General features: G+C 68.4%; 1 protein-coding gene across 2 annotated transcripts; it reads left to right on the forward strand.

Annotated features, from left to right (window-relative positions):
* The first annotated feature begins 756 nt into the window (after positions 1-756).
* On the forward strand, positions 757-5,044 carry TRIM35 (tripartite motif containing 35). 2 transcript variants are annotated; one of them, XM_026066976.1, is made up of 6 exons: positions 757-1,358; positions 2,527-2,658; positions 2,788-3,018; positions 3,168-3,190; positions 3,689-3,810; positions 4,320-5,044. In XM_026066976.1, the coding sequence occupies exons 1-6, from the start codon at positions 915-917 to the stop codon at positions 4,883-4,885; spliced, it is 1,518 nt and encodes a 505-aa protein (XP_025922761.1). In that variant the 5' UTR covers positions 757-914; the 3' UTR covers positions 4,886-5,044. The 2 variants fall into 2 exon arrangements, with proteins under 2 accessions (XP_025922761.1, XP_025922762.1); XM_026066977.1 differs by having other exon boundaries at positions 2,563-2,658.
* Positions 5,045-10,964: the final 5,920 nt, after the last annotated feature.

The raw sequence follows: 10,964 nt of genomic DNA on the forward strand, positions 1-10,964 counted from the left end.
CGAGGTGCTCGGCGCTGCGCACCCCCCCCCTGCGCCGGGCGGGCACGCGGTGAGCCGGGGCCGGGCACCGGGGCGGCGCCGGGATCCGGGCACCGGGGCTGCACAGGGATCCGGGGCTGTACAGGGATCCGGGACAAGGGAGTTGCACCGGCATCCGGGGCTGTGCCGGGGTCCGGGGAAAGGGGGTTGCACCGGGATCCGGGGCGGCGCCGGGGTCCGGGGAAAGGGGGTTGCACCGGGATCCGGGGCGGCGCCGGGACCCGGGGAAAGGGGGCTGCACCGGGATCCGGGGCGGCGCCGGGGTCCGGGCACCGGGACTGCACCGGGATCCGGGGCTGTGCCGGGACCCGAGGAAAGGGGGCTGCTCCGGGATACGGACACCGGGGCTCTGTGGGGGCCCGGGAAAAGGGGGCTGCCCCGGGGCTGTGCCGGAGCCGGGGAAAGGGCTCTGCACCGGGACACGGGTACTGGGGCTGCACCGGGATCCGGGCACCGGCTCTGTGCCGGGATCCGGGAAAAGGGGGCTGCACCGGGGCCGCACCGGGAACGCGGATCCGGACAGAGGGGCTGCAGCAGGTCCGGGCAGCGGGTCCGCCCGGGCCGGGGTGCGGGCAGGGGCAGGGGCAGGGGCAGGGGCAGGGGCCGGGCAGGTCCCCTTCCCCCGCGGGCTCGCCGCGTGCCGCCGCCGGCAGCTGCCTGCCCGCCCTGCGCTGCCGCCAGTGGCCCGATCCGGTGTCACTCAGGCCGGTGCGCGGCCGGGGAGGGAGCTGCCGGGCTGAGTCAGAGCCGCAGGAAGCCGATTGCATCAGGAGCGGGGCTGTTTTTCCAGTCGGGGCTCTCCGACGCCTGGCTCTGGCCTCCCTCCCTCCTTCCCTCCAAGCCTCCATCCCTCCATCCCTCCATCCCCCAGCGCCATGGAGAAGGGAGCCAGCCCCCCGGCCACCGGCTCCGTCGTCCTGGCCTCGTCCTCCACGGCCACCTTCAAGGAGGAGCTGCTGTGCCCCATCTGCTACGAGCCCTTCCGGGAGGCCGTGACGCTGTGCTGCGGGCACAACTTCTGCAAGGGCTGCGTGAGCCGCTCCTGGGAGCACCGGCACCACGTGTGCCCCGTGTGCAAGGAGGCGTCCTCGCTCGACGACCTCCGCGTCAACCACACGCTCAACAACCTGGTGGAGATGATCCTCAAGGAGGAAGGGCAGCGGCGGGGCCGGGCGGCCGCCCTCTGCGCCYTGCACCGCGAGGAGGCCAAGCTCTTCTGCCTGGACGACAAGGAGCTGGCGTGCTTCGCCTGCCAGAGCGCCAAGCAGCACCAAGGGCACAAAATGCGGCCGGTGCAGGAGACGGCTGCCGATTTCAGGGTGAGCGAGGGATGCTCCCGTCGCGGGATGGGGGACGGGGGACAGGGGGGACCCGATCACTGGGCGATGCTTGTGCACGGAGGGGTGCGGGGTACGCCGGCTGCCGCCAGGCTTGGCGTGGCCGTGGGAAGAGGGGTGCCGCCTTCCTGCGCCCCGGCAGGTACCTGCCAACGCCCGTCCTTGGCTCGCGCGCCGAGCGCTTGCACCGACGCGGGCTGGCTCCCGGCGTGCCGGGATTAAAGAGGAAGCAGCCGTGCAGGGCGCATCCCAGCTGGGAGGGTGCGGRGGCCTTGCCCCGACGCCGTCCCCAGCTAATAATTACCCCGGGCCCTCGGCTCGCCCCGAAGGCCCGCGGGAAACGGCCGCGCGGTGACGCTCCGAGGCCCGGGGAGGGGTTTGGAAAGCGGCCCAGTTCCCGCGTTTCCTCGGCTCTGTCCTGCATCCAGGCGTGCTGGTTATTGCAGCAGCGCCGCAGGGCTGGGAGCACGTTTTGGGGAGTGGAGGGAGCAGGGCGGGGGGGGGTTGCACAACCGCACGTCCCGGCGAGCGTCCGGCTTTCCTGCCACGTCCCTGCTGCTTCCTGGGCTGGCGGGAGCTGGGATGCAGGGGGAGACATCCTGCATTTCCAGGAAGGACACGGGGCCACGGGAGCGTGCCGGGGACAGGCGACCCACGGCGATGAGCCGCCGGCTGGGTCCCCGCGCGCGGGGAGGCGGGGATGGGGCTGGGGCCGGCAGCCGGGCGCCGTGCCAGGCCCCCGCCGCCCGCCCCCGGCTGGCAAAGGCAGCGGTGACTCAGCCCCCAGCGCGGCGACGCGCCGGATTTCGAATGTTGCAGGGCGGCCGTCGYGCCGCAAAGCCGCCGGCCGCCCTGAGTCAGGGCTCGGCTCGGCGGGCTGCCCGCGGCGCTGCGCCTCCCCCGGGGAGCGGGGCGGGCTGGGACTTGGCGGTGCATTAAAGGAAAGGCTTAAAACCAGAGCGACGGGTTCGCCGCGGTGCAAAGCTCCTGCCTGGGGCTGGTGCCTTTGCACGGCCCCGCGGTGCCGGCGTGCGACGGGGACCCTGCGCTAGGTGACCCGGGACGGGACGGGTTGAATAAGGATCCTGGTTAACCCCGTCCTGCTGGGGTTGGGGTTCTTGTCTTTCCGCATTCGAAACCCTGGGCTCAGGCGCGCGAGGGTCCTGAGGGCGTCTCCTCCCCGCAGGCCAAGCTGAAGAACATGGAGACCTCCCTGCGGGACAAGGTGAAGGATTTCGGGGCCGTGCATCGCTCCTACGAGTCCATCTCCAAGCACAACCAGGTGCGTTGGCGCCGGCGCCGGCTTCCCGCGGCCGGAGGGCTCCGGGGGGAGCGGTGCGGTGCGGGAGGACGGAGGGGAGCCGGGGATGCCGGCCGGAGCCGTGACGTCCCTCCGCGCCGCGCGGGGCAGGTGGAAGCGGCGCGGCTGGAGGAGCAGATCCGGAAGGAGTTTGAGAAGCTGCACGAGTTCCTGCGGGGCGAGGAGAAGGCGCTGCTGGCCCAGCTGCAGGAGGAGACGCGGCACAAGCAGGGCCTCGTCGAGGGCGGCATGAAGCGGCTGTCGGAGGAGAGCCGGGCGCTGCTCGGCGAGGCCCGCCAGCTCCAGGCCGACCTCAAGGAGGACGACTACACCTTCCTCATGGTAAGGCGCTGCGGCGCTGCCCGGGGCCGGCGTCTCGCCCTGGCCGCGGGGACCACGGCGGTGCCGGGCGACGCTCCCCCGCCGCCGGACCTTTGCGATCCCTTGCGAGCTGGGGGGGGGTTGATGCACGGTGTCTCCTTCTCTTTCAGACACACAAGAACCGCAAGCGCAGGTAGGTCCCAGCGCTCTTCTGACCGCCGCCGCGTCCCCTGTGCAGGGGGGGGACGCGTGTCCGGGGCGGCTGAGCCCTCGTGTCCCCTCCCTGGGACCCAACGTGGCTCTTCTGCAAGGGGCAGCCTGGCTGCGCCGCTGGACTAGGACACCGGGGTCCTCGGCTCCCTTCCCACTCGGGCCAAGTGGGGTCTCTGCCCCAAGCGAGGCCCAATACCCGCGTGTCCCCTCCTGGTCTGACCTCTCTGGTCCTGGTGCTCCAGCAGAACAAGGTGCTGGAGGTGCCCAAAGCTGGTGCTGCACCCACGGACGCCCTGGGACATCCCGTCCTGCGCCCCGGAGGCGCACGGGGCACATCACCCTGCTGGGATGAGTCCAGCCCAGGGGGCTGGCGGGGGGGGGAAAGCTGTGAAGCCCCTGCCGGAATCTCGTCCCCCGGGGTGCCCTGAGACCCAGCCCAATTCCCGGCCCATCTCCATCCGCTGCGGTCCTGCCCTAGGATCGCCTGCACGGCCGAGGAGCCGGAGGCCGTGCCCTCGGGGATGCTCATCGACGTCGCCAAGTACCTGGGCTCGCTGCAGTACAACGTCTGGAAGAAGATGCTGGACATCATCACCGTAGGTGAGGCGCCGGGCACGGAGCGCGCGCGCGGGTCCCTCCCGCCCTCGCGGCCGCCCCGGCAGCCCTCCAGCGCCCAAAGGGCTGCCGGAGAGGAGGGGATGAGCTCTCCGTCTCCGTGCCGGGACCATCGGGGCTGCCCTGCAGCTGGGGTGACGAGTGGCAGGAAAAGCCTTTGGGTGGGCACAGCTTGGGGAGGTGGTGGGTCTCCATCCCTAGACGCCCAAGAGGAGGAGCACGGAGCAGAAATGCCCACTGCAACCCACTGCTGCGCCCGGGGAGGGGGTTCGGAGGGCGAAGGGGTGCTCCGGGGCGCTTGCACCCCCAAAAGGGAGCCCCGAGGGGTGCACTTCTCCTCGCTGGGGTGGATCCATGCCTTTGGCTCTCCGCCAGAAAGGCAAGGATGGGTAGATGGGTATCTCCAAGGTGGTGGTGGCTGCTGCCCCCCCCAAGCTCGTCCCCCCCCCAGGAAGACGGCGTTGGCCTTCCTAACGCGCTTGTCCCCATCGCAGTCCCCTTCAGCTTCGACCCCAACTCAGCGGCGGGCTGGCTCTCGGTGTCCGAGGACCTCACCAGCGTCACCAACGGGGGCTACAAGCTGCTGGTGGAAAACCCCGAGCGCTTCACCTCGGCGCCCTGCATCCTGGGCTCGCGCGGCTTCTCCGCCGGCTTCCACACGTGGGAGGTGGACCTGGGCGGCATCACGAACTGGCGGGTGGGGGTGGCCCGGCCGCGCGGCGGCACCCACTGGACCTTCCACCACGACGCCCGCTCCGGCTTCTGGTACATCTACCGGCTGCCCGGAGCCGACGGCGAGACGTGCCGGGCTTCCAACTCGGCCCGCTCGGAGGCGGCGCTGGGCGACCTGGCGCGGGTCCGCGTGGAGCTGGACTGCGACGAGGGCGAGCTCTCCTTCTACGACGCCGACCGCCGGACCCACATCTACACCTTCCACGAGAAGTTCAGCGGCACCGTCTTCCCCTACTTCTACGTGGGCGGCACGCCGGTGGACGCGCTGCCCGAGGCGCTCCGCATCTGCCCCCTGCGCGTCCGCGTCCACGAGGACGTCCCCGTCTAGCGGCGCCCCGCCGCGGTGGGTGTTCCGCCCGCCCGCCCGCGGCTCCCAGCGGCTCCTTTGGGATAGGCGCGCCAAAAGAAAAAAGGGAAAAAAAAAGAGAGTGTGTATGTATGTGCGTTGTCTCCTTTTTTAGCGTTAATAAAACCCTGTTGTTCTGGTTGTGCTCCGCGCGGCCGTTTCTGAACGTCTCTGGTAGCTCCTGCTCCTCTCCTGCCCCTCTCCACCCCGGAGCAGAGCTGAGGAAGGCCCTGGGAGCAGGGATTTCCCTGCAAGAGTGTTCACGGATCCCAGGAGCAGGGACTTCCCTACCAGGGTGTGCATGGATCCCAGGAGCAGGGATCTCCTTGCAAGGGTGTGCGTGGATCCTGGGAGCAGGGATTTCCCTGCAAGGGTGTGCACGGACCCCAGGAGCAGGGATTTCCCTGCCGGGGTGCATGAATCCCGGGAGCAGGGATCTCCTTGCAAGGGTGTGCATGGATCCCAGGAGCAGGGATCTCCTTGCAAGGGTGTGCACGGACCCCGGGAGCAGGGATTTCCCTGCCAGGGTGTGCATGGATCCCAGGAGCAGGGACCTCCTTGCAAGGGTGTGCATGGATCCTGGGAGCAGGGATTTCCCAGCAAGGGTGTGCACGGACCCCGGGAGCAGGGACTTCCCTACCAGGGTGTGCATGGACCCTGGGAGCAGAGATCTCCTCGCAAGGGTATGTGTGGATCCTGGGAGCAGGGACTTCTCTGCAAGGATGTGCATGGACCCCGGGAGCAGGGATCTCCCAGCAAGGGTGTGCATGGACCCTGGAAGCAGGGATTTCCCTGACAGGGTGCATGAATCCCAGGAGCAAGGATCTCCCAGCAAGGGTGTGCATGGATCCCAGGAACAGGGATCTTCCAGCAAGGGTGTGCATGGATCCCAGGAGCAGRGAATTTCCAGCAAGGGTGTGCATGGATCCCAGGAGCAGGGATTTCCCTTCCAGGGTGTGTGTGGATCCCGGGAGCAGGGATTTCCCTTCCAGGGTGCGCATGGATCCCAGGAGCAGGGATTTCCCTTCCAGGGTGCGCAGGGTGTGCACAGACCATTCGGGCACATCAGCGATGCCGGAGCTTCCCGGCGGGACGGTTTCCCCTTGCCTCCCTCCTCCGGGCCCGTTTGCACAAAGAGCAGCAGCCCGGGGGCTTCCCAGCTCGCCTCTCCCTCGGCTCCGGCGCTGGGAATAGCAAATTAAGCTGCCTGGGGCTTTCCCAGCTCGCGTGAGCGCGGCTTTCCCAGCGAGCTGGTTTTAGCTCCCGCTCTCCCCTGCCTCCTCCGGGGGGGGGACGCTGCAGTCTGGGAGCCGGGAGGACAGAGCCGGGCTTTTTAAAATCAGCTTAATCTCCAGCCAAGGGAATAGCAAACAGTCTGAGCGACGGCTCCATCCCCTCCGCGCTTCCTCCCACGGGGAACTCTCCGCTCCGGCGCTCGGTGGGTCGGGCTGGGAAAACCTGGGAAAATCCCTGCTGGGGATGGCGCGCGACATCCCGCCTTCTCCAACCCTTCTCCCAGCAACTTCACCGCTCTAAAGGGCTTTTCCCTAAATCCCCAGCTCCAGGAGCCGGGTGACGAGGTGCAGCCGGTGTTTGCAAAACAGGCAAAAAGGAGTTTTGCAGCAAATGCAGCGCGGCAGCGATCGGCCCGGCCCGGGGCTGCGCGCGACGGGCGACCCGGAGCCGTGCGAGGCGCCGCGGGCTTCGTGCACCCCTTCCTCCCCAAATCCCAAAGGAAACGCCGCTTTGTCTTCCCGTTCCTGAGCCGCAGAGCCCCCCCCCCCCAAAAAGGCTCAGTCTCCCTCTGCTGCTGTTTATTTTTCCACGTTTTTAATTTAGGAAAAATATTTGCCCTGGGAGACCCTGCCCTCCRCGCGGCGGCGCCCGGAGCTGGCTGCTTCCCGCCGCGGCGATCGCGGGACGTCGATCCAGGGCCTTTCCAAAGCCCTCTGCAAGCCCGCGTCGATCCCAGCGGATTTTAACCCCTCCGGAGAGCCCTGGCCCTCCGCAGCGCCCCGGCAGCCCCTCGCCGCTTGCTGCAGCAGCCGGTGCGCGCCGAGCCCTGGTTCCCGGCGGACGGACGGCATTACCGGGCGGTTTCCATGGTTTCGCTCCGTTTGCATCGGATGCTCCTGTGCGGAATAGCTGCCGGCGGAGGAGCGAAGCGGCTGCGCTCGCCCCGGTTCGAGCGGGCTGAGCCGTTTCTCTTCGCCGGGCCCGAAGGGGGCATTTCGCTGCGGAGGTGCCGAGCGCCGGAGCGGGTGTTCGGAATAAAAAAATGGCAAGAAAGGGCAAAACGAAGCATCGCTCCGGATGGCGAAACCGAAACGTTTTGACTTTTTCCAAATCATTTAGTGAAGAAAATTGTTTGCAGGGAACAATACGAATTAACGAACCGCCTGGCTCCCTGAGACCCGGYGTAGCAGTGCAACGAGTGGCACCTGCTTCTTCCCCTAAACTTAACTTCATTCCCATGGAGAAACGGCTCTAACTGGAAGCCAGGGCAGCAGACGCTGCTCCTCGCGCTAACACGGATGTCTCCGCCGGAGCTGGCCCGGGAGGTGACCCTGCACCCCCAAACCTGCCCAGTGTCTCCCCAGAACTGAGCACTTGCTCGCACCTCCGGTGCTGCAGCACGGTTTCCAAGGGGGGCAGCTTTTTTCCCGGGATAGCTGTGGCAGGGAAGGGGCAGTGGAGGCCCCAGCAGCTGGGACAGGCAAAACCAGACAGGGTTCCAAGCCGTGCCGGCAGGAGGGTCGGCTCCGGCCGGGATCCTGTGCCCACCCTGGGGTCCCGTTCACCCGCATCCGGAGCCCCCGGAGCTGGGGCCAGGCCAGCGCCGGCCCCAAAGGGGGGATTTCTCCAAGGGGGCCGGGGAGGGGGCTCGGCTGCGGAAAAGCCCCCGTTCGCCCCAGGCTGCTGCTAGCCGGGCGGCAACGAAACCCCCGGCAGCCCCATCGCCCGCAGCAGCAGCCCGGATTTATCCGGCCGGGCGATATTTGGGAAAAGCAGGCGGCTCTCCCATTGGGCGCCCGCGAGGCGGTGATGTCATTTCTGCCCAATCCAGGTGGAAGAGCATCCTTTCCCGGCGGCCCCCTTCCCTCCCTCCCTCCCTCCATCCCTCCTTCCCTCCCTTTTATCCGGAGCCCGGCTAAATCTTCCGGGCATTAACCCCTGCTGGGGCTGGTCCGGGGGCTCGGTGCAGCCCACCGCGGGGGGACCGAGGCAGGGACCCCCCCGGCGGAACCGAGGCCGGGCGGCAAGGGAAACCGAGGCAGGGACCCCGGGAAAACCGAGGCACGGTGGTTGGGGAAACCGAGGCAGGATCCTCCCAGGGGAAACCGAGGCCGGATGGGCAAGGGAAACGGAGGCAGGACCGCCGGGGCGGATGCAGCCGCTGCCTGCGAGAGGGCAGGGTGCAGGCTGGCCGGGCCCGGCGTGCCGGAGGCCTCAGCCGCCTTTCCCGGAGCGACGAGCCGGGCAAAGCCACCCACCGCCACGTCCCAGCGCCCGGAGCAGCTCCGGCAAAGGGGGCCGCCGGCTCCTCCCGGAGGGACCAAACGTTTGCCGACCCCGGCTGGCTCCGGGGCTACGGCGATGCCGGGAGAGCCGGCACCTCCGGCGCGGCGCCTCCTGCCTCGTTTTCCCCATCCGCGGGAGAAGCCGGAGGGGAAGGGGCGGCAGCGTCGGGCCGCAGAGGCAGCTGCGGGAGGGCAGGGCGCCCGGCGGCGCTGAATCCCGGCCGCCCCCGTGGGGAGCCTCGTGCCCGGGGCTCGGAGCCGTACCAGCCGCGGCGGGGAGCGCCCGGCTCGCCCCACAATAGCCTGTTATCCCGCGCTTGGCAGCCGCAGCTTGACCGTTTCCTGCCCTCGGCGCCTCCGCCGGCTCCTCCGCTGCCCGGACASAGGTGCTAAACCCGGAGCGGGGCCTTGGCTGCCTGCGGCGAGATAAACCGTGCTGCAGAGCGCGTTGCTCGCACGGATGGGACGATAAAGCGTGCGCTGCTTGGACGGGGACGTCTCGGTTGTAGATGTCCCCGCTAGGAAAGGCGGATCCCACCCCAGCTGCTTGACGCCTCAGCCGTGCTCTTGCGCAGGTGGGATGGATGCTGCTCCAGGGATGCGCGCGAGCAGCGGTTCCCTGCGTTGCCTTTGTGCAGGGCACGAGAGCCTGCGAGGAGGGAGCAGCCGGGCTCGCAGGGGAGAGACGCYGCTGCACGCAGGTGCTCACACCATGGGTCAGGGAGTGACACCACTGCACGCACACGCTTGCGCCATGGGTTGGGGAGCGACGCTGCTGCACGCACATGCTCACTCCATGGGTTGGGGAGCGATGCCGCTGCACGCACGCAGTGGTGCCGTGGATCAGGGAGTGACGCTGCTGCACGCACACGCTCATGCCATGGGTCGGGGAGCGACACCGCTGCATGCACGTGCTTGCACCACAGGTTGGGGAGCGACGCTGCTGCATGCACACACACCATGGGTCGGGGAGCAACGCTGCTGCACGCACGTGCTTGCACCATGGGTTGGGGAGCGACGCTGCTGCATGCAGGCGCTCGCACCATGGATCAGGGAGCAACGCTGCTGCATGCACACTCTCACGCCATGGGTCGGGGAGTGACGCTGCTGCATGCAGGCACTCGCACCATCACTCAGGGAGCAACGCTGCTGCACGCACGCGCTGGTGCCATGGGTTGGGGAGCGATGCTGCTGCACGCATGTGCTCGCGCCATGGGTCAGGGAGCGACGCCGCTGCACACACCCGCACCGTCAGTGGGAGCCTCCCCTTGCGCACACGCGAGAAGCCAACCTGAGCAACGCCAGCGGCGCCCRTGCACGCCAAGCGGGAGCCGAACGGCCCGTGGCGGCGCGTCGAAGCGTGTGCAGGCGTGCAAGACGGTGCAAGGGGCCCTTCCCCRCTGCGTGCCTGCGTTGGGCCGGCCACAGCGCGGGGGGTACGCGCTTTGCCGCCATCTCYGCCAGCACCAGCCCCGCGCCCCGATACCCCGCTGGCTTCCCGCTGGGTCACCCTGTCCTGATCCACGCCGTGGAAAAATCCCCCGGCCGACAACGCGCCTTTTCCAGGGGGAATCGCCGCCCCACAGCTGCTCCCGTGCCGGTTGCATAACGGAGGAGGCCGGTGCCTAAATATACCCRCGCGGTCCCCGGGCGGCCGCGGGGCTCGTGCGCGCTGCCCGTAACTGGGACGGGGGAACGGGACGGAGGGGAAGGCGGGCGGCCTCGCGCCAAAATAGGCTCAGGAATCTGGGAGGAGGACTCTCCCCGCGCCCGCCGCGGGGCTGGGAGCGGGTGGCACGGTGGGAGGCAGCGCATCCCGGTCCGGCTCCCGCCGTGCACGGGGAGTGGTGGAGCAGGGCGGCTGGGACCCACCGGAGGTGCCGTGGGGTGCACGGTGCACCCCGTGAGCTGGAAGGGGATGTTGCAACACGGATGAGCGTGCAAAACGACGGGAAAGGAGAGGGGAGCATCCCCCTTGTCCCCCAAAACATTAACCCCCGCAGCACGGGGGTGCAAGGGCCGTCCTGCCCCTTCCTTCCCGCGGCTGCCCCAGCCTGGGCAGGATCAAACCCCCCTCCCCGAGCAGGGAGGCGGATGCATCCGAGCCCGCATCGCTCCCACAGGCGCCGGCTTTGTTCCGCTCCGGCAGCGACGCCAGGCTTCCTCACCGCCGGCCCCGGCTCAGCATCCCTCCCTGCTCCGGCACATCGCGGGGCGAATCCCCCTCGGCAGTGGGAGCGTGGAAGCAATTTTCTCACGGCCCACGTGCCGCCATCCCTTGCAACCTGCCTAGCAAAAGATGCATTTATTATTATTATCATTATTATTATTATATCATTATTATTATTATTATTATCATTATTATTATTGTTGTTGTTGTTATTTTGCTCCGTTTTTTCCCCGTTTTTTCTTATTTTTTTTCCTCCCCCCCTTTTCCCAGGCCCGGCCCGAAAATAGCTCCCGGGGCGTGACGTCACCGGGCCGGCACCCGGTTGGCGCCGCTTCGGGCCCGGGCGCGGGCCAATGAGCGCGTCGCCGGG

This window comes from Apteryx rowi, unplaced genomic scaffold (assembly GCF_003343035.1).
Source record: "Apteryx rowi isolate R43461 unplaced genomic scaffold, aptRow1 scaffold_251, whole genome shotgun sequence".
NCBI classification, from domain to species: Eukaryota; Metazoa; Chordata; class Aves; order Apterygiformes; family Apterygidae; genus Apteryx; species Apteryx rowi.